The 24,516-nt window shown below is 40.4% G+C and overlaps 1 protein-coding gene across 1 annotated transcript in view; it reads left to right on the top strand.

The window, feature by feature from the left end:
• Positions 1–8,229: 8,229 nt before the first annotated feature.
• Positions 8,230–24,516, top strand: part of lama4 (laminin, alpha 4) — a 186,053-nt gene continuing 169,766 nt past the window's right edge. The window contains exon 1 of the mRNA XM_073057415.1: positions 8,230–8,858. Coding sequence (XP_072913516.1) covers positions 8,679–8,858 — 180 coding nt within the window. The 5' untranslated portion in view covers positions 8,230–8,678. The remainder of the gene's footprint in view (positions 8,859–24,516) is intronic.

Genomic DNA, 24,516 nt, shown 5'->3' with positions numbered 1-24,516 from the left:
ACTACGTGGTATATATTTTACCTTTCTGTGCATATAAAACACTTAAGAAGCATATATATTTCAATAATTAAACCACTGCTTTGCTTAGTAATAATTGTAACTTTCATCGGGGCAGGGCCTTTCACATGCTCCATTATTCTCACTTTATCCTTTACCTGTATCCTTTAAAATTGTTCCAATCGTTGACCTACTGTAGCCTAACACTTTTCCAATGACTGATGGTGTTTCACCTTTTTCCGATTGCTTTATTATTTCCACTTTATTTTCAATCGCAATCGTATTCTGTCAACAGAACAGAAAACTGCCGATTCAGCAGCAGCCGCGGGTGGCGGGTCCTCTGCTCCCCTGGGTCCTAAAGTCCACCCGCACTGAGCCAGGTTAAATGAGACAAGTAGGGGTGGTACTGACTGGAAAAGGGGCGGGGTTAGGGTGAATCTTGCTAAGAAATATTTAAGACAAATACAAAGTTACACACTCAACACAGTGTTAACGGCAATGACTTAAAATGGCGGACGGCATTCTTCTCCCTCCGTTCATAAGTATGAGTTGTTCGTAAGTTGGACGTTCGTAATTCAGGGACTGCCTGTAAATATAAACTGGAGGGAGCACTGTATAAGAAGGATTTGGACGTCCTGGTAGACTCATCACTATCAACATCTAGACAATGCACAGAAGCCATTAGGAAGGGTAATAGAACGTTGGGCTATATAATGCGCTCAGTGGAGTTCAAGTCTAGAGAGGCTCTCCTTAAGTTTTATGATGAATAGCCTCAAGTTGTGAGGCCACACCTTGAGTACTGTGTACAATTTTGAATTCCATATTTTGTGAGGGATGTGAAAGCACTGGAGAGAGTTCAGAGAAGGGTGACGAGACTCATTCCAGGTCTGCCGGGAATGAGCTATGAAGAAAGATTGAAAGAATTAAACTTTTTTAGCCCAAGTAAATATAGAATGAGAGGAGACATGATAGAAGTATTCAAAATCATTAAGGGTGTAAGTAAGGTGGATGCCAACTGTAACTACAAAATTAATCCATCAACAAGGACATGGGGCCATAAGTGGAGATTTCAGACTAACATCAGGAAGCATATATTTATACAGTGAGTTGTGGACACATAGAACAAACTACCTAGATGTGCTCAATGGTTAGAAGAGCTTTACCTGTGATGTACTGGGCCAAATCCACTATCTTGTGCAGGATTTTCTGTTCAAAGGGATTGGTGTTCCCATACCATGCCGTAATGTAGCCAGTCAGTACTGTTTGCAGTTTGTCAAGGTTTTTGATGTCATGCCAAATCTCCGCAGACTCCTAAGGAAGTAGAGGCACTGCTGTGCTTTCTTTATAATTACAGTTACATGGTGGGTCCAGGACTGGTCGACTGAGATAGGAACACCCAGGAATTTAAGGTCACCAACCTTCTCCATCTCTGATTCTCCGATGAAGACTGGCTCATGAACCTCTGGTTTCCCTCTCCTGAAGTCTACAATCAGTCCCAAGGCCTTGCTGAAAGGTTGTTGTTATGACACCACTCAGCCAAATTTTCTATCTCCCTCCTATAATTTGAGCTCTGACCAGTCTGGACATCAGAAGTTTAAAAGGAGGGGATATCAATCAGTTCCACTGACTGAGTAGAAAAAGACAGTGCTGGATCACGGCAGCGTAAATTGAGCTCTGACCAACAACCAATTGGCATTCGAGCTTGATTAGCAAGGCGGGACAAGTGCAGCAGCCGTTGTCTGAGTGGACAGAGTTAGAGTGGTGATCTTGAGGCTTCAATCAAAGAAAGCAAAAAAAAAGAAAACCTACAGCCAAAGGTCATGGGTTAATGGTGAAAGCTGAAAATTTTAAGGGGATCATGAGGGGAAACTGCCAGCACAAATGGTGCCTATAAGCTTGATTTTAAGGTTTAAAGTTTGGATAACTACAGGGATAGTAGGGGTATGGAGGGCTATGGTCCCAATGCAGGGCGATGGAAGTAGGTGGTTTAAATGGTTTCAGTACAGACTAGATGGGCCAAAGGGCCCATTTCTGTGCTTTACTTCTCTATGAATCTATGCTGATTTATCACCATGTTTGATACATCCCACAACAGTAATGTCATCAGCAGACTTGACTATGGTGTTGGAGCTGTATTTAGCCGCATAATAATAGGTGTCTAGAGAGTAGAGAAAGGGGCTATGTGGTGCACCTGTGATAACAGAGATTGTGGACGAGATGTTGTTGACAATCCGAACTGACTGAAGTCTGCAAGTGAGGAAATCCAGGATCTGATTAAAAAAGGGAGTATTGAGGCCCTGAATATATTGATTAGTTTTGAGGGGATGATGGTATTAAATACTAGCTGTAATCAATAAAGAGCATCCTGATGTATGCACCTTTGCTGTCCAGATGTTCCAGGGATGTGTGAAGAGCCAATGAGATGGCATTTGCTGTGGACCTGCCACTCTGGTAGGCAAATTGGAGCGGATCCAAGTTGCCACTCAGACAGGAGCCGATATGCTTCATCACCAGTCTCTCAAAACTCTTCATCACTGCGGAAGTAAGTGCCACTGGGTGATAGTAATTTAGACAGGTTAACACACTCTTCTTGGGCACCAGTATGAATGAAACCTGTCTGAAGCAGGTGGGTATCAGACACTGCTGCAGTGGGAGGTTGAAGATATCCATGAACACACCAGCCAGTTGGTCAGCACAGGTCTTCAGTACTCAGCCAGGTACTCCGTCTGGACTGCATGCTTTCCGTGGATTTATCCACTTGAAGGCAGCCCACACTGATACTGAGACCAAAGGATCATCGAGAGATGTGAGGGTCCACGATGATCCCTCAATGTTCTGGTGGTGAAAGTGAGCATAGAAGGCATTGAGCTCATCTGGAAGTGCAGCTCTGCTGTCCCCCATCTTGCTTGACTTAACTTTGTAGGAGATTATGGCATCAAACTCTGCCATAGCTGTCGAGCACCCCTCGTTGATTCCAGTCTAGTCCAGAATCTCCAATCCACCCGTGAGATGGCTTTATGGTGATCATACCTGCACCTCTTGTAGCATTGTTGATCTCCAGACTTGATTGCTCCATATCTGTCCCTCAGCAAATTACAGATTGCATGGTTCGTCCAGGGCTTCTGATTGGGGAAGGCCCTGAATGATTTTATAGAGACACATTCATCTACAGCTGTTCTAATAAAGTCTCTTACAGCACTAGTATAGTCATACGCATCCTCTGATGAATGCTTGAACATGGCTCTGTCCACTGACTCAAGGTAATCCTATCACCGTTCCTCTGCCTCCCCTGACCACCTTTTATTTGTGTTGATCTCTGGAGCCTTGCTTTTCAGGCTCGAGTCTGTATGCAGGTAGTAAGGGTACAGCCAAATGGTCTGATTTACCAAAATGCAGTCCAGGCAAGGAATGAGAGGCATTTCCTATCATAGTGTAGCAGCGGTCTAGTGTGTTGGGACCTCTGGTCATAATTGGGCAGAATTTTCTTCAAACAGGACTGGATGAAATCACGGAACATAATCTGAAATGCATTGGGATGGGCTGTTTCACTTTCCAAATTGACACAGAAAGTGCTGGAAATATTCAGGAAGTCAGGCAATATTCATCTATGGAAAGGAAAACAGAGTTAACATGCAGGTCAACGGACTTCCACCAGAACTTCGCTTATCTTCCAAGAATATATTTTTGGATCACTTTCTAAGTAGGAGATTTTTTTAACATTTTTTCTTCCTTTTAGATCCCAAATTCTGCAAAGAGTAACAAAACAAGTAGTGTAACAGTTAACATTAGACTACTACAGGTCAGGGAGTCAGAGTTCAGAGTTCAGTTCCAACACCACTTATAAGGAGTTTGTTCATCCTCCTCATGAATGCATGGGTTTCCTTAATTTGTTCTGGTTTCCTCTCACAGTCTGAAGGTGTTCTGGTTAATAGGTTAATTGGTCATTGTAAATTATCCTGTGATGAGGCTAGCGTTAAATAGATGGGTTGCTGGGAATTGTGGCTCAAAAGGCTGGAAGGACCTCTTCCACACTATATCACTAAATAAATAAATAAACAAGCAAACAAACAAACAAACAAACAAATAAATAAATAAATGTAAAACAGAATGGCTTTGAGGAAAAAGTAAAAGCTTGCAAGTCCGGATAATTACTACGCAGTCCCAAAAGTGATGGTTGTTTCAATCGCTAGAAAACAGAGTTTGAAAGTGAATAATATATTAAATGAGTCAGAAGTGACAGAAGGATCCCACCCACCCTGCTCACGGACTGTTTGTCCCACTCCTATCAGGGAGGAGGCCACGTAGCATCCATGCCAGAACCACCAAAACCTGTTGCTTTCCTCAAGCAATAAGGCTGATCTACACCTCTACCCACTAACCCAATTCACCACACCCCCACAACCTCTACTTTATCAGTCCCTGCCAGTGCCACCTATGTACAAATACTCCTCTGCCTAGTGTCACTTTATGAACATACAATCAATCTATCTATATATATATAATCTATCTTATCTTATTTATTGTAATGTTGTTATTATTGTGTGTTCTTTATCTTATTGTGTCTTTTTCTGTACTGCATTAAATCTGGAGTAACAATTACCCCACTCTCCTTTATACTTGTGTACTAGAAATTACATTAAACAATCTTGAATCTTGAGACCATTGGAAACTGAATGTTTATCTGTGTATTTCACTATTAACCAAATGCATCAGACGGCATTCAGCAGTTACCCTCAGCAGAGGCAGGTTAATATTCCCAGTATGTTAACTACTCTTTAAAAATGACATTAACAGAAATTTGAAACTTCATCTCAGTTCACACAGGTTTCGAGCTTTCTGTCGGTCATCATTGAAACCATGATGGGACTGCAAGAGCATCGAGCAGGGGCTGAAGGGTCAATAGGTAAGTCTGGTGGTAAATACTCAAGCTTTCCAGCTACTTTCCAGCATGATTCATGAAAGGATTTTATTTTGGAAAATTTTATAGCAAATTTTGTAGAATGGTTATGAGCCTTTCTCTTCACTTCACCAGCTCTGGAGTGGTGAATCTGTGGCATTCATTGTCACAGAGTGCTGTGGAGGCCAGGTCATTGGGTATATATAAAGGCAGAGGTTGATAGATTCTTGATTAGTCAGGACGTGAAGGGTTATGGGGAGGAGGCAGGAGATTGGGGCTGTGAGGGAAATGGATCAGCCATGATGAAATGGCACAGCAGACTCAATGGGCCAAATGGCCTAATTCTGCTCCCATATCTTATAGTCTTATGGTTCATGTGTTGTTTGCAGTTTGCATCTCTCTGTAACTATATCAGCTGTGTATATCATGGAATACTGTTAGCATTCTCTCTCAGATCAACATTGTTTGCACTAAGGCCCATGTGACCCTCAATCAGCTAGATTGAACTGGCCACATTAATCATATGCCCAGCATTAGACTCCCAGAGACATTACTCCATTTCCCAGCCCGGTTTTTATGAAGATATTTCCAGATGGAATAGTAGAAAGACTCAATGCCTGCCTGAATAACAAGTTTGTCATCCCAGAGGATTTTTGCTTTTCTGACATGGACTGGAACTTTGTTAGTGCTCAGGACTTAGATGGAGTAGATTTTGTTAAGTGTTTCCTCAGGTAATAATTAGAGGGCTCTACTTGGAGAGGACCAAGTTTGATCTATTCCAGGATAATAGGGTAGAGCAGGTGAGGGAGGTACTAATGGGGGAGCACTTTGGGGCCAGGGACCAAATTTCCAAATAGTTAATGAAAAGGATAGAACTGGTCCCCAAGTTAAAGTTCTAAGTTGTTCATTTGTAATGTGCCTGGTTGTATGACATGGGCGATCATGGTCTTTCTGTGGCCATGTTTGCTCTTGGCAAATCTTTCTACAGAAGTGGTTTGCCACTGCCTTCTTCTGGGCAGTGTCTTTACAAGATGGGTGACCCAGCCATTATCAATACTCTTCAGAGATTATCTGCCTGGTGTCAGTGTCTGGGCTACATGGACTTTTGATATGCACCAGCTGCTTAAATGCCTACCCACCTTCTGCTCCTATGGCTTCACATGACCCTGATGGCAGGGGGGTAGCTAAGCAGGTACTACACCTTGCCAAAGTTGACCTGCAGACTAGTGGATGGAAGGAGCACCTTACACCTCCTTTGGCAGAGACATATGCGCACTCCGCCATCGAAGATGGGGCTCTGCAAATGTTGATGGTATAGACATGAGCTAGCAAATTCTGATTGGAGTAGGTTGCTTGCAGGCAAAGACATGTTGGGGAAAGAGGTAGGCTTTTAGTAGTTAGAATCAAGATTTCAAGATCTGTGTGTTCCCATTAGAGTGAAGAACAAGGCCATAAGTGGTAGGGATTCCTGGAAGACAAGAGATATTAAGGCTCGAGTCAGGACAAAGAAGGAGGCATAGGTCAGATACATATAGCTGAGATCAAGTGAATCTCTTGAAGAGTTTGAGGATTGAGGATGGATTAATAAATACATCGAGTGCAAAAGGGGGCATGAGATGGCTCTGGCAGGGAAGATGAAGGTGAATCCATTGATATTTTTTTCAGTATGTTGAAGGAAAACGATTTAACCAGGGTGACAATGGAGCCCTTCAAAGACCAAAGACCCCATTCTGTCTGTGGAGCTGCAGGAGATGGAAGAGGTCCTCCTGGTATTTACTGTGGAAATGGTTTGAGGACTTAGCAAAGATAATGGAAATGTATTGAGGATAACCCATATTAGAACAGAGGAGGTACACAACATCTGAAAACATATGAAAGCAGGTAAGTCTCTGAGGCCTAATCAGGTATATCGAAGTTCACTATGAGAAGCTAAAAGGGAGCCTGGCTAAGACAGATGCTATGGGTGAGGTGCCAGTAGACTGGGTGCTGGCTAATGTTGTCCTTTTGTTTATGGAAAACCTTGGAATTATAGACCAGTAAGTTTAACATCTGTGGAAGGTAAGATTTTGGTTGAGATTCTGAGGGATAAGATGTACGCTCATTTGGAAAGGCAGGAATAGTCAACAGGGAGATCCCTCATCTGCTCTCACCTGCCAGCTTCTACTCCTCACCTTATCTCCGCTCCCATCTTCTTGATCTGCTTTTGGCCCCTTTCTTTTCCAGTCCTGGACTCTGCTTAGCTTTCTCTTTTAGAGCACAATAGTGAAGATGCTGGAGGATGGTTTCACGGAATGCATGCATGTTATGGGTTCACTTTCTGGGACTTTACAACTCGTGCTCTCAGTATTATTTATTTATTATTTGTTTTTTTTTGTATTTGTATAATTTGTCTTCTTTTGCACATTGGTTACTTGTCAGTCTTCATTTGTGAGTAGTTTTTTCATTTTTTTTTACTTTATTTCTTTGTTCTACTGTGAATGCCTGCAAGAAAATGAATTCCAGAATGGTGTACGTTGGCATATATGTACTTTGATAATAAAGTTACCTTGAACTTTGAACTTTCTTGACACAAATTGTATATATAATTATGTGGCTTCTTAGACCTCCTGTGTGATGGAATTTAGTTGTGGTAGCATGATGTTGTTCTTTACAGCAATTCTCTTGTGTGCCCTTTTGGACACTTTAAAATTATCTTGAGCTATGCTTAAACCTGCAAAGTTCGAAGTTCAAAATAAATTTATTATTCAAGTTTGTATATGTCACCATATATTTCCCTGAGATCCATTTCTTTGTGGGCGTTTACAGTAGAACAAAGAAAAGCTACATTCAAAGACAAACAGCCAATGTACAAAACAAGACAAACTGTGGAAATACAAATAGAAAAACAAATAATACTAAATAAATACATGAAAGAAACTCAGTCTTCCATAAATGTAAACAGCTCTCCAGATTTTGTTTAATTTTCCATTTCACTCTATCTGTTACTGCTTTGCAAAATATAGGCAAGTTAGTTGAAATTAAGGGGAGTCGTGGAATGGATTTACACTCAGTATATTCTCTTCTGAGCGGTATGCTGCACACACTAAGGCTCCTGTTCACAGGTTTCACAAAATACTTTGTGTATTTATTGAGAGAAACGTTTTTCTATCAATTTATTGCTGCGTGAAGTCTAATTGCTTGACTGAACAACTTTACTCCTGAAAAACCGCGTTATAAATAATGTTCTGCATTCTATTGGTCTTTTCCCCCTTCTTCCGTATACTTGTGACCCTCTCCAAGTCCAAGCCTACTGTAAGTTTTAGATTAATCTGCCAAAGCCTGAAGGCATATGGGCAGGAAGCCGCTGTGGAGTGCGGACTGTTTGGATTTGAGAAGTAAACTGCAAGACAGCTGATGGAATATGGGAGAGAGCTGAACGTATGAAAGAAACTGAAGCTGAATATAGGCTCAGTCTGTATCCTGATGAAATTGAGATAAGGTGAATGGGAACTGCTGCGTTTTCCTGCAATACAAATCTCGTCTGACAGAGTTCGTTTCAAGTACTGCCCAGCTGTATGTTGTTTAAGAGGAGCCTCTAGGGGAAAATCAGAGCAAAAGCTGGGAAAGGAAGTGAAAGCATTTTTCAGGGCTATCGTTAAAAGACCTGCCTCAAAGTGGTATATCTGGCAATTGAAAGCAGGAGGTAGGAAAAAACATCCACGGCTACAAAACAGGAAGAGCAAGCAGACTCCAGAGAGAGTCTGACAATAACCTGAAGAAAAGACTGTCAGGAGAAGAGGAGGAAATGGCTTGGATTTCACTTTGGAAGCGTGTTTTCTACCTAACTGTCTTTGGATTGCTTTACCCAGCCATCAGCTCTGGGGAAAGCAGTGGTCATTTTACCAGCACTGAAGAAGTTCCAACTGAGATATCTATCACCTCTAAAGATCAACATTGGGTGGAAATAGAGAATCAATCTCAGAAGGTAAACAACTAGTTTCACATAAAGATCCAGTTAACATTCATGTTCCTTACAGGTTAATATTATCACTGTTGAAATGGACTAACAAAATATTTGTATCAGATCTTACATAAAGATCTTGTTATTATTAATGTTCTTTTCAGGTAAATATCATGGTTTAAAATAGCTTAATAAAAATATTTCTTCTCCTTTGTCATCTGATTTCTGAATGGATATTAAACCATGAATACGACATCACTTACTTTTTGATTTCCAGTTTAGCACTATTCATTTAACTTAAGTGATTTTATCAGCTCTTACGTAAAGCTCATGTTAATAATAATGTTCTTTTCAGGTGAATATTATCACTGGTTAAAATGGTCTAACAAAGATGTCTATCAGATAGCTAAGAAAAAAAAGATAATCAGGAAAACTCTGCTTCGAATTCCAGCTATGTGCAACACTATAATTTAAACATAGTTAAGTTAATTTTTTTAAAGTTTTTATAAGTTTCTGCAGTTGTTCTCAGTTACCTTCTTCTTTAATGTGCTAGTAAAAGGGAACTGTTGCTGACCTTTCCGTTGCCTGTTCTCTCTCCTGCCCCTCCCACTGTGCCACATTCCTTGCCTCTATATCAAATCACTTCAGTTTATCTGTAAGATTAATGACGTATGCATGTGGTTTCAGGGACAGTTTGGACCTGTTGAACTACAGGTTAAGAATAAGGATGAAGTAGATATCCCATTCATAATAAATAATTCAATGAACAACATATTAAATTAGCAAATGGAAAGCAGAGATAGAAAAAAAAACAAATATATAGGAAAAGATATAAAGACAGGAAAGTATAAAAGATCAAATCAAGAAGGAAAAACTTGAAGAAAAGTACACAAAATGCTGGAGGAACTCAACAATTAAGGCAGCACCTATGGAAAAGAATAAACATTCGACATCTCAGGCTGAGACCTTTCTTCAAGACTCAAGAAATCTTGAAGAATGGCCTCGGCACGAAACGTCGACTATTTATTCCTTTCCTTAGATGTTGCCTGACCTGCTGAGTTCCTACAGCTTTTTGTGCGTCTTGCTTTGGATTTCCAGCATCTGTAGGACTTTCTCATGTTTAAGAAGAATCATTATTCAATCAGATAAGGAAAGAAAAAGAATCATTCCAAAAATATCAAAACTTGAATCAAAGGATAACTACGAAGATGTGGTGCTCTGGAACTCTTTGAAGATGGAAAACATGACAGAGCTTTTCCACTCGGGAGTAACTTGGCGGAAGTGTTTAGATTTACTTCTCCTTCTAAATCAAAGGCATATGTGTCCAGATTCACTTGATTTCCCATAAAGAATATAATTTCTAACCGAATGTAAGACAGAGGCATTAAGTATTCTGCTTTCTTGATTTGTCAAATGATGTTAAAAGCAGGAACTGTTCTCATGCTTTGCAGTTCAGACAGACACATGGAAAGGGGGTGGCATTAGAGAGGAATAATGATCAGTGGGAGGTGAAATAAAATGATGGGAGTTTCTCACTACTCTGGAGAAAAACATATCACTGTTTCTTGTGAGAAAATGATTAGCAAACTATCTGAGCTACAGACATCTCTGGAATGTGCTACATACTTTCGGGGTCACAAAAAATGTTTTTAACATGACACAGAGACCACAGTCACTGAAGTTAAACCTCTGAGTGTGAGCACAAAGTCAATCTTCAGCTGCTTTATATTCCACTGAGGCAAGTGACCTGAATTCATCCACTTACTTTCCATGTCTGACCCTCAATTACTTAATTGAAAGTCAGAGATGTGGCGATTCTCCAATGAAATAAGAAATGATAACTTTGATTAAGCTGATGAGAAATTAAAATCTATGCTTTAAAAGTCAAGTGTAAGTGTTTGCCTCATGTTGGGACTGAAAAATCTACTTTAGTGAAAGCATTTTTGTGCAATTCAAATTCCAGATGCGAAACTAATTTGTATTTTTTGATAACACAAATTTTAAAGTAACCAAATACTCCTGTAGCAATAAGTAGACAAATTTCAGGCATAAGCCATAACCATAGGAGTTGAGTGCTTACTTTAGTAATGTGAGTAGCTGCTTTTAAGGCCCAATTTATTCAAGCAGGGCTAAGCTCTGTTTAAGAAAGGAAACACAAACAATTGAGGCAATATAATGGTGGCTCCGTACCAAACTCCCCATATCAAGTGTGTCCTGGAATTAGAAAAAAAACACTTGTCACTCAAATAACGTATACAGTATCTTCAATTAGATTAACTATTTTGCTTGCAAAATGGAGAACTTAGCAAACTATGTTTGGATTGTTCTGTGCTGACAAACCTGCAACCAATCAATGTGGCCACCCTGTCAACTGCTTATTGTAAAAAGTACTGATTATCCAATATATCCAATTTTGTTCAGACTCTATAAAATCAGATAATATTTGTCATTTCACAGGAGGTTTGTTGAGGCTATTTTTCAACCCGGTAGAAATTATATCTTGCAGCAGTCTCAATGGGCCAAACGGTCTAAAATCTGCTCCTGCATTTTATGGAGTTTTGGCACTTATTCCTATCAAATAATTGTGGAGTGTTCCAACTAAACAAATTTGAGCATAGTTTTTTAAATTTATTTACATTCACATCTTTATTATTACACAGCAAGAAAGAATATGAAGCATATTTTTCCTTTATTATCTTTCCTACCCACTGACTTAACCTATCACCTTCTAGCTATCCTCCTTCCCCTCCCCACCTTTTTCCTCTGGCGTCTTCGACTTTCCTTTCCAGTCCTGAAGAAGGATCTCAGCCCAAAATGCTGAACGTTCATTAATTTCCATGGATGCTGCTTGACCTGCTGAGTTCCTCCAGCATTTTGTGTGTGCTGCTTTAGATTTCCAGCATCTGCAGACTTTCTCATGATTATACTTTCCTCTTTTTTTTGATTTTGGACATAATTAATCCTTTATATTTAATGAAATTCTAAAATTCATGTAATATTTATTTACATCGACATGCACATGATAGTGAATGGATGGGAAATATACCAAGTTTACAGTGTAGATCCAGTTACAATTCCAATAACATAAGCTTACCTTGAGCTGCCTTCTTTAAATCCACTGATGTGACTTGCTGTCCAAAACCACCTGATCCCAAATGGTAAAGAAAAGTAATGGTTACCAACAGGAAGTGGAGACTGGGAAACACATGAAACAGCTTTGACAGCTAGCTAAGTCACTCCACTGTTCTTAGCCAGATATCCAATCTGTCAAGAATGTCCAGTGCTTCTGAATACACCTATTATTTAGAAACACTCAAAAGCTATTAAATCAATGAAAACATTGTATTATTTAGATAAATATTTTAAACCCCAATTAAGAACATTAAAGAAAACATAATTTATGTAAAGTACTGCCGGCAAAATATTTTCTTACCTCACTCACTCATTTCCATTCATTGTTTGCAGTCTCATTGAGGACATGTCCCAGGATGAGTGTTGAGGAATTGTATTGGGTTTCTGCTGTCACAAAGCTTCATGAGAAATCTCCCATGGAGCACAGAATTACAATCACCGGTGAGACTTCCCAAAACATTTGGAGCTTTCATTTTTGCTGGAAATCTTCAACTTGGTGGCCCTTTTGCTGAGAAACGATGTTAGATTGCTAGAAAACAAAGCGTATTTTAATTTATCCAAAATTCTTTCACATCCACCATCATTTTACCATCAGGAATTGGGCTGCCAACTCAGCCAGCTCCATCATGCACCCCCCCCCCCCAGCATAGAGAACATCTTCAAAAGGCGATGCCTCAAAAAGGCAGTATCCATCATTAGACTCCTGTCACCCAGGACATGCCCTCTTCTCATTGCTACCAACAGGAAAGAGGTACAGGAGCCTGAAAGCACACATTAAATGTTTTAGGAATTGTTTCTTCCATGGTACCATCAGATTTCTGAATGGATATTGAACCCATGAACATGACCTTACACTCAAAGCAACAAATTTCATGACATGTCAGTGATATTAAACATGATTCTGATTCTGACTCAATGTACACAATTTGAATTGCCCTGTCGACCTGATATGATTTGGTCCTTTTAAAAATAAGACCATAAGATACAGGAGCAGAATTAGGACATCTGGCTCATCATGTCTGCTCTGCCGTTTCGTCATGGCTGATCCAAATTTCCTCTCAACCCCAATCTCCTGACTTTTCCCCATATCCCTTCATATGCCCTCACCAATGAAGAATCGATTTTCATATGAAATGCCTTAAAGACAAGCTGCCTGTGGCAAAGAACTCTATAGATTCAGCTTCCTGTGGGTAAAGATAGTCCTCCTCATCTCCATTCAAAATTCTGAGGCTACAATCTCTGATCTTAGACTCTCCCACCATTAGAAGCATCCTCTCCACATCCACTTTATCAAGGCCTTTCACCATTCAATAGGATTCAATGAGGTCACACCTCATTCTTCTAAATCTAGTGAATACAGGCCCAAAGCCATCAAACACTTCATATGACAGGGCATTCACTCTTGGAATCATTTCCGTGAACCTCCTTTGAACCCTATCCAGTTTCAGCACATGCTTTCTAAGAAAGATGGCTCAAACCTGCTCACAACACTCCAAGTGTGGCCTCACCAATGCTTTATAAAGTCTCAATGTTTCATCCTTGCTTTTATATTCTAGTCCTCTTGAAATGAATGCTACCATTAAATTTGCCTTCCTCACCATAGACTCAATCTGTAAATTAATCTTCAGTGAATCCTGCACAAGGATTCCCAAGTGTCTTTGCACCTCAGTTTTTTATGTATTTTCTCTCCATTTAGAAAATAGTCAACACTTTCAATTTTTCTACAAAAGTGCACGACCACACACCTCCTAACACTGTACTCCATCTGCCATTTCTTTGCCCATTCTCCTGATCTGTCCAAACCCTTCTGTAGCTTCTCTGCTTCTTCAAAACTATATACCCCTCCACCTATCTTCATATTGTCTGCAAACTTTGCAACAAAGCCATCAATTCCATCATCCAAATCAGGTCACAACACAGACCCCTGTAGAACACCACTAGTCATCAGCAGCCAACAAGAAAAATGCTCCCTTTGTTCCCACTCTTTCCCTCCTGCCAATTAGCCATGGGCTAGTAGCTTGTTAAGCAAGCTCATGTGTGGCACTTTGTCAAAGGCCTTCTGAAAGTCCAAGTACATAATATCTACCAAATCTCCTTTGTCTGTCCTGCTTGTTATTTCAAAGAATTGGATTTGTCAGGCAAGATTTTACTTTGAGGAAGCTGTGCTGACTATGGCCTATTTTATCATGCACCTCCAAATACCCTGAGACCTCATCCTTAATAATCAACTCCAACATTTTCCCAACCACTGACGTCAGACTAAATGGCCTATAGCTTCCTTTCTCCTGCCTTTCTCCCGTCTTGAAGAATGGAGTGACATTTGCATTTTTCCAGTCTTCCAGAACCTTTCCAGATTCTAGTAGTTCTTGAAAGATCATTACTAATGCCTCCTCAATCTCTTCAGCAACCTCTTTTAGAACTCTGGGGTGTACACCATCTGGTCCAGGTGACTTATCTACCTTCAGACCTTTCAATTTCCCAAGATCTTTCTGTCTAGAACTGGTAACTTCACACACTTCATGCCCCCTAACATGTGGAACTTCCACCATACTGCTAATGTCTTCCACAGTCAAGTCTGATGCAAGATACTTTGCCTGCCATTTTGTTGTCCCCCATTATTACCTCTCCAGCATTCTTTTCCAATAGTCAAAAATTCACTTTTGCCTCTCTTCTACATTTTGTATATAAAATTAATTTGCAAAATAACATGAATATTAGAGTCTAAAGACCATGAACTTTTTGATTAATCTAGAACACTGCATATCTAGAACACTAAAGTAAACTGAGTTTCATGTGAGATCATAACTCATACAAGTTTTTGGTTAAATTCAGATTCAGATTCAGTTTATTGTCATTTAGAAACCATGAATGCAATGCAGTTAAAAAATGAGACAACGTTCCTCCAGAATGATATCACAAAAGCATATGACAAAACAGATTACACCAGAAAAGTCATATAACGTTTGGCAATCCCCAATCCAGAGTCTAGAGAGGCTGCTGCGTATTAATATCGCGCTACCATCTTAGCGCGTTCCCCGGAAAGGAGCTCCAAATCCACCAGACAAACAAGACCAAAAACTAAAGCTACAAGACCTGCACAAAACCACATAGTTACAACATATAGTTACAACAGTGCAAACAATAGCATAATTGATAAAAAAAACAGAACATGGGCACAGTAAAAATAGTCCAAAGATGTTAAAGGACTATAAGTTCAAAAGAAATCACCACACAGTTTCCACAAGTCCCCAGGGTCCCGACAGACTCGCCATCCCACGCCGGCGGCAGAAGGGAATACCCCCGCTATGGACTTCCATGGCGCCGCCCGACTCAGCCTCGCAGACGCAGCACACACCGAAAGCGACCTGACTGCAGCGGACTCCAAGTCCGTCGAACCTCCAAGCCGCCGACCATCCCCTCCGGCACAGCTTCTCCGAGCACCATCCTCTACCGAGCGTATTAAGACGGCCCCGCCAATGGCCATTGACAACGCGACCCCGAGGACTGGGGGCCTGTTCTTCCCAGCAGAGTCCCGGACCTCACAGCAGCAGCAGCAACGAAGAAGGTCTTCTTGGAGATTTCCCGATGTTCCTTCCTGCTCCCACATCCGTTTTCAATCGATTATGATTGCGCACAGCACCCCACTTCACAAATAACTGATAATCAGCTCCGGAGTGGCCGCTGCAAGCTGCGTCACGCCGCCATCTTGGAAATCAATTTCTAAGATAAATAAGGAAGAAACAAAGTTCTTGAACTTATAATACTTTTACAACCTCTAGGCACCTCAGAAGAAGTAATGATGTACTCTTGAGATTTAAAGATTTAAAGTGCTACAATAGCAGTTTCAGAGGGAAGCAGCAGGATTTTGTGGGTTATAACTTGGACTTTGGTGTTAAGACATAACCTTTATATGGCATTATTTGTTATTAAATTATGCATTCATATAACATAAGTAGAAGATCAATTCATCACTGTGATCTGGACAGACAGAGAACATAAGATAATCTACGATATATTGAATATGGTAACTCAAAAAGTCTTTAAGTTTGTTCAAATTACATTTATTTTCCTTTTAGTAACTCCCTATAGTTTCTGAATTTCACAATTAAGCTTGATTGATTTTTGCAGTTATGTAATTTTAGACATGCAGGACAGAAAAGAAGAGATTTAAGAAAAAAGATGGTGCACTGACTTATTCTTGTTTGACCTCTCACACCATTCTAACCAAAATTAATCTGATTACTTTTGTCACTTTCCAAGGAGATCATTCAACAGGATACCAAAATCATATTAGAATTAAAATGCATCTTACTCATCTGAGAAAGCTGGATGTTGATGATTGAGTTCCAATTCATGTCACTATCCACTGCTCTGAGGGTATCCATGTCTTTGGGATATCATACAGAATGTTCAAAAACTCCTAAGGAAGCAGAGACGTTGCTCTGCTTTGTTCATAATTGCACTTATCACAATGGGAATGGGACGTGGAATTAAAATGTGTGGCCACTGGGAGATCCTGCTTTCTCTGGCGGACCAAGCATAGGTGTTCAGTGAAACGGTCTCCCAGTCTGCGTCGGGTCTCACCAATATATAAAAGGCCACACCGGGAGCGCCGGACGCAGTATATCACACCAGCCGACTCACAGGTGAAGTGTCGTCTCACCTGGAAGGAGTGAAGACACTTTTCGCTTTGGAGTGAAGGAGGATGAGAGGAGGATAGAGGTGTACATATCAACTCCTGCCTGAGAAGTGACTTAGATCTGCTCCAATTTGCCTACTGGAGCAACAGGTCCACAGCAGATGCCATCTCATTGGCTCTTCACACAACTCTGAAACATCAGAATGTTTCTTTCCTGACTATAGCTCGGCATTCAATACCATTGTCCTCTCAATACTAATCAATAACATCCTAGATCTTGGCCTCAATATCTTCTTGTGCAATTGGATTCTTGATTCCCTCACTTGCAAACCCCAGTCAGTTCAGATTGGAAACAACATCTCCTCCACGGTCTTTATCAGCACCGGTGCACCAAGGAGGTTTGCTTAGCAACCTGCTCTACTCATTTTACCATCATGGCTGCATGGCTAAGCACAGCTCCAATGCCATATTCAGGTTTTCTGATGACATCACTGTGGTCGACCAAATCAAAGATGCTGATAAGTCAGGAGTGTGAATGAAAATCTGGCTGAGTGGTGCCATGACAACAACCTTTTACTCAATGTCAGCAAAACCAAAGAGTTGATTATTGACCTCAGGGGACGAAAACCAGACATCTACAAGCCAGTCCTCATTGGAGGATCAGCGAGTTTAAATTCCTCAGTGTTATTATTTCAGAGGAGCTGTTCTTGTCCTGGCACATAAGTGCAATTATGAACAAAGCACAACAACGTCTCTGCTTCCTTAGGAGTTTTTGAACATTCTGCATGATATCCCAAAACCATGACAAACTTCTATAGATATGTAGTGGAGAGTATATTGTCTGACTGCATCATAGCCTGGTATGGAAACACCAATGCCTTTGATTAGAAAATCATGCAAAAAGTAGCGGATATGGCCCAGTCTATCACAGATAAAGCCATTCCAACCACTGAGTACATTAACAGGAAAGTGGCATCCAACATCAGTGACCCCCACCACCCAGGACATGCTCTCTTCTCGCTGCTGCCAATAGGAAGAAGGTACAGGAGCCTCAGGACTCACAACACCAGTTTCAGGAACAGTTAGCACCCCTCAACCATCAGGGTCTTGAACACCCAAGATAGTTTAGTCTTTCATGGATTTGATTATGGTTATTATTCCATGGATTTATTGAGTATGCCTGCAAGAAAACAAGTCTCAGTGTTATATATGGTGACTTACAGTACATGTACTTCAATAATAAATTTACTTTGAACCTTGATCAAGATGATGAGAAGTATAGATTAAGTGGATAGTCAGTGACTTTTCCTCAGGGTGGAAATGGCTAATACAAGGGACTCTGATTTTAAGGTGTTTAGAGGAGAGTGCAGGGGGGCTATCAGAGGTAAATTATTTACACAGAGAATGGTGGGTGCATGAAATGACCTGCCCTGGATGGTAGTTGACGCAGATACATTAAAGGAATTTAAGAAACTTTTAGATAGGCACATAGATAATAGAAAAATGGAGGGCTATTTAGGAGGGAAGGGTTAAATTGATCTTAAAGTAGGTTAAAAGTTTGGCACAACATTATGGGCTGAAGGGCCTGTACTGTGCTGTAAAGTTTTATGTTGTATGTTATATTATTTTCTTTTTCTGTTTATTTCATAGCTAATTCTGTTAGTCACTTGGCATCCTGCCCTCCTCCCCCACAAACAATGTATTAAAATCCTGTTGCTGAAAAGCTAGCAAACTTCATGTCATACAAGACAGTGAGAAAACAAAACTGATTCTCATTCTGAAGCCCCAGTTCAAAATTAAAATGTGCCGAGGGAGATCCAAAAGTGGTTTAGCACAAGCAACTGAAATGTTTTTTATAGCCTTAGGAATCAATCAATATGCACTTGGCTGGAACCCAGCTCTGCAGTTGCACACCATCCTGATTTGGCCATATGTGATTGTTGGACTCATACTCAAGAATAATTTAGTGAATGTCATTTTAGGAAGACCATAACCACAAGGCACGCAGCCATTCAAATAGAAATCCTGCTATGGTTTTCTTGCAGGGATGCAGTGAATACAGTCTTGTAGACATTACTCATACCATGAAGATAAATCGAATTTAAAAGCCACAACCATGATCAGTGATAGTTTTGAAGAGATTTGATTTACCTGGACTGTCTCCAATGATATAGTTTTTTTTTTTTGCTGCTGTGGTTTGAAATAAATGAACCTTTTGCGCCTTGAAAATGATTTTTTTATACTTAAGGAATTGGAGAAACATGATTCAGAATCAGAATCATGTTTATTATCACTCACATATCTCATGAAATTTGCTGTTTTGTGGCAGTGGCACAGTAAAAGACATAAAAAACTATAAGTTACACTAAAAAATAAAGCGAGGAAGAAACCCAAAACCATGTCCTTAGCAATCAACTCCAACACCTAGTGATTCTTGAAAGATCATTACTAATGTCCACACAGTCCTTTCAGATACCTCTTCCAGAAACCTGGGGTGCATTCCATTAGATATAGTTCATTTATCTACCTTCAGACCTTTCAGTTTCCCAAGCACCACCCCTAGAAATAGCAACAGTATTGACTTCTGACCCTCTGACACTCTCACATTTCTGGCATGCTGCTAGTGTCTTCCACAGTGAAGAATGATGCAAAATACTTATTTTAGTTCATTCACCATTTCCTTGTCCCCATCACTACCCTCCCAGTGTTATTTTCCAGTGATCCAATATCTATTCTCGCCTCTCTTTTACTCCTTAAATTTCTCAAAATCTTTTGGTATCCTCTTTAATATTGTTGGCTAGCTTATCTTCATATTTCATCTTTTCTCCCCTTATGGCTTTTTTAGATGCCTTCTGTTATTTTAAGCTTCCCAATCCTCTAACTTCCTATTAATTTTTGCACTACTATATGCCCTCTCTTTGGCTTTTATTTTGGCTTTGACTTCCTTTGTCAGCTATGGCTGTGTCATCCTGTCTTTAGAATACTTGTTCGTTGGAATATATGTATCCTGAGTCTTCCTAATACTCCCAGAAACTCCAACCATTGCTGATCTGCCATCATCACTCCTAGTGTCCTCTTCCAATCAACTTTGCAGGCTCTTCTCACAAACCTGAATAACTCCCTTTACTCCACTGTAATACTAATGCATCTTCTCCCTCTCAAACTGCAGGCTGAATTCTGTCATATTATGATCACTGACTCCTAAGGGTTCCTTTACCTTAAGCTCCCTAATCAAATCCAGTTCCTTACACAACACGCAATCCAGAATTGCTGATCGTCTGGTAGAATCAACCACAAGCTGCTCCAAAAAGCCACCTTGTAGGCACTCTGCAAATTCTTCTCCTGGAATCCAGCACTAATCTGATTTTCCCAGTCTATCTGCATATTGAAATCCTCCATGACTATTGTAATATTGCCCTTTTGACAAGCCTTTTCTATCTCCCAATGTAATTTGTAACCCACAACCTGGCTACTGAATATAACTCCCATCAGGGTCTTTTTACTCTTGCAGTTTCTTAACTCTATCCACAAGGATTCCACATCTTCTGATGCTATGTTAACTCTTTCTAAGTAGATGATTTATTTATTTTTACCAATAGAGCCACAACACTCTCTCTGCCTACTTCCCTGTCCTTTCAATACAATGTGTATCTTTGGATGTTATGCTCCCAATTATGATCTTCTTTCAGCCATGATTCAGTGATGCCCACAATGTTAATGTGCCAGTCTGTAACTGTGTTACCTTATTCCATATACGCAAGCATTCAAATATAGCACCTTCAGTCCTGTATCCGTCAACTTTTTAAATTTTATCCCCCTTTTACACTGCAACTCGTCCCACTGACTGTAATTTTCCCCTATCATCTGCCTGTTCTTCCTGTCAGTCACACTATACACTTCCTCTGCTTGTAAACCAACAGCCCTATCACTCTGGTTGCCATCCCCTTGCCAAATTAGGTTAAAACCTCCCCAACAAGACAGCGAACATACACCCGGTGGCCACTTTATTGGCTACAGAAGGTAGCAAATAAAATGGCCACTGAATGCAAGTCACCCATCCAAATATCTCTTTGTTCTAACAACTGAAGCTCCATGGTGTGAGTATTATTTAATTTTTACACAAATTAGTTGCACTTTCTACTATAATTTTCCATATACCAAGTCCACAAATTAATCTGAAACATCTGTGATAAAACTGCATATAGAATTCAGCTCTTTTTATGTATCTTTCAGCATGTTAAACTGGCAACAACATCTAACTGCAACAATAAAATTAGTCACACTGTGCAGATACTGTGATAATTGCATTTTCTTTCTGGAGATTCAGTCGTTAGCACATGTTTTACATTAGAGACAACAGTTGCTTGAAGTAAAGCATTTGGAATTTTATACACACTTTCCCATAAGAACATATATTTTACACTGCTGTCAGATATGTTCATTATGATAAAGTTCTGGGAACACTTAGAAGGTCAGACAGCTTCTATGGAAAAGCAAACAGTAAATATTTTAGTTCATAGGACAGCCTTGCAATATCTAATTCATGAACACTGATAACTTAAACCAACAGTGTCAAGTAGGAAACAAATCATAACTACTGCTAATATTAATACCCATTTCAATATCTCATGAATCACCCCTGCCTTTGATGTGTAGTCTGATTATTACAATATAGAAAAACAATTGAAATGATGATACAAGGAGTAATTACACTACTGTGCAAAAGTCTTTGGGAACAGATATATACAGTATAGAAGCTTGTGTGCCTAAGACTCTTGCACAGTACTGTATTTGTCAACATGGAGTGGAGAGTGAGTTTGTAAATCTGGAGGGAACAAAGGATGCTGGGAATGATGAGGTGGAAGGCCACTGGAGGGGTTTGGGACAGGTGGCAGAGAAGGAGTGCCAGGGGCAGGGAGAGGCACGGGTGCAGACACACCCAGCCCTGAGACACCAGGCAAAGTCATTTCAGTCCAAACAATTGGATTATTGACCATTACAGAATGTTCCTCTGGTGCTTCTCATTTCCTCCCTTCTCCCTTCCCCTTTTCCTAACCATGATTACCATACCTTGCCCCCTTCCCACTTTCAATCACCAATAGAGACCCTTACCAGAATCAAGTTCATCATCACTCACCAATGTCTTGAAATTTGTTTTCCTTTGTGGCAGTGATCACCTCTCTCATATTCTAATAACAAAGGAGAGCATAGACTGAAACTTAATGCAGCCAAGTAGAATTCCAATTGATACAGAAGCAAACTGTTGAAATCTAAACAATGACCTTTACTTTTTAATTCAGGGGAGAATTTATTGTTCATAATATCTGACTTCCTATGCTTAGAAGTAACTAGATATAAACAGAATTTTATCCAACAGCTTCTGATCTTTCCCCCACCACATGACCTGACCATTACCTCCCTCTGGTAACCCACCTCCTTCCCTTTATTTCATGGTCCACTATCCTCTCCTAGAGCAGATTCCATCCTCGTTAGTTCTTCACCTCTTCCAACAATCCCATCTCAGCTTCTCGCACCATCTCCTCTGTTCCTCACCCACCCACCTTCCTCCTCACTTGGTCCCACCTGTCACCTGCCAGTTTGTACTCCTTTCCACACCCCCATCATCCCACATCCTCTTACTCTTGCTTCCATCCTCTTCCTTTTCAGTCCTGCTGAAGGGTCTTGGCCCAAAACTCCTTGACTTGTTGAGTTCCTCCAGCATTTTGTGTTATTTTGCTCAAAGTTTCCAGCATTTACACAATCTCTTGTGTCTGTATTCACTAGTTGAATAGTCAATGGCTTACATTATATACAAATAGCCTATTCAATCATCTGGAAACTCCAGGTTTAATTTGCATTACATATGTAATAACCTTTATTATCACATATTTTAAAGCAGATTTGAGACAGCAATGGAAAAGAATGCCACTTTTTTTAAAAAAGCAATAGAATTTCACCTGATTTGCCTCCCATAGAATTTATAGCACCCTTAAAGGTAAACTTTAAGATTGTTGCATTATATTGTAATGGGAAGAAGCAGACTATAAATTTACCTTCCTACCCTCCACTTCCGGTCAGTGATTCATAAAATTGGACAGTTAGGTCAAAGGTAGTCAGTGGATAGTATAAAGTGGACATTATACCAATGATGTCATTTAATCTCCTACTGCTGGAGATGAGACCATAAGACCATAGACATAGGAACAGAATTAGGCCATTCAGCCCATCAGATATGACCATCATTCCATCATGGCTAATTTATTATCCATCTTCACCCCATTCTGTCTTCTCCCATTAACTTTCCACTAATCAAGAACCTCTACTTTAAATATACCCAACAACTTGGCCTCCAAAGTTGTCAGTGGCAATTCACCACACTCTGGCTAAATAATTCCCACTTTATCTCTGTCCTAGATGGACATCCCTCAGTTCTGAGGCTATGCCCTCTAGGTCTAGGCTCCCCCACTATAAGAAACATCCACATCCACTCAATCTAGAGCTTTCAATACATGATAGGCTTCAATGAGATCCCCTCTCATTCTTCTAAACTCCAGCAAGTACAGGCCCAGAGCTTCATATGCTCCTCATCCATTAAGTCTTTCATTTCCAAAATCATTCTCATGAACTTCCTATGAACCCTTAGAAAAGGGGTCTAAAAAACTGCTCAGAATACTTCAAGGGCAGTCAGACCTTATACCTCATGAATAGTCAACATGGCTTTGTGAGGGGAAGATCGTGTCTCACGAGCCTGATTGAGCTTTTTGAAGAGGTAACAAAAGAAATTGATGAGGGTAGGGTAGTGGATGTGGTCTACATCAACTTTAGCAAAGCATTTGACAAGGTCCCTCATGAGAGACTCATCCAGAAAGTCATGAGGCATGGAACCTTGGCTGTTCGGATAAAAAATTGGCTTAAAGGAAGATAGCAGAAGGTAGTTGTGGAAAGAAAGTATTCTGCCTGGAGGTCGGTGACTAGCGGAGTTCCGCAGGGATCTGTCCTGGGACCCCTGCTATTTGTGATTTTTATGAATGATCTGGATGTAGAGGCAGAAGGATGGGTGGGTAAGTTTGTGGATGACACGAAGATTGGAGGAGTTGCGGATGAGCTGTAGGTTGTCAAAGGTTACAAGAGGATATCGACAGGCTGCAGAGTTGGGCAGAAAAATAGCAGATGGAGTTCAATCCGGACAAGTGTGAGGTGATGCATTTTGGAAGGACAAACCAGAAGACTGTGTACAGGATTAATGGTCAGTTACTTAAGAGTGTGGATGAACAAAGGGACCTTGGGGTTCAAATTCATACATCCCACAAGGTCGCTGTGCAGGTTGATAGGGTAGTTAAGAAGGCTTATGGGATGCTAGGCTTCATTAACAGAGTTCAAGAATAGAGAGGTCATGTTGCAACTGTACAAATCTCTGGTGAGACTGTTCTTAGAGAATTGTGTTCAATTCTGGTCACCTCATTATAGGAAGGATGTGGAAGCTATGGAGAGGGTGCAGAGGAGATTTACCAGGATGTTGCCTGGTTTGGAGAACAAGTCATATGAAGCAAGGTTAGCAGAGCTGGGACTTTTCTCTTTGGAGCGTAGAAGAATGAGAAGGGACTTGATAGAGGTCTACAAGATTATGAGAGGCATAGATAGGGTGGATAGTCAGTATCTGTTTCCCAGGGCACCAATAGCAAACACCAGAGGGCATATATACAAAATTAAAGAAGGGAAGTTTAGGGGAGACATCAGGGGTAAGTTTTTTTACACAGAGGTTTGTGAATGCCTGGAATGACTTGCCAGGGATGGGGGTGGAGGCTAAAACATTAGGGGGTATTTAAGAGCCTCTTGGACAGGCACATGGATGAAAGAAAAATGGAGGGTTATGGGGTAGTGTGGGTTTAGTACTTTTTTTAAGGATTATAT

This window comes from Hemitrygon akajei, chromosome 9 (assembly GCF_048418815.1).
Source record: "Hemitrygon akajei chromosome 9, sHemAka1.3, whole genome shotgun sequence".
Classification (NCBI taxonomy): domain Eukaryota; kingdom Metazoa; phylum Chordata; class Chondrichthyes; order Myliobatiformes; family Dasyatidae; genus Hemitrygon; species Hemitrygon akajei.
Note: the sequence above shows the minus strand (reverse complement) of the source record. Positions and strands in the feature narration are given on the sequence as shown.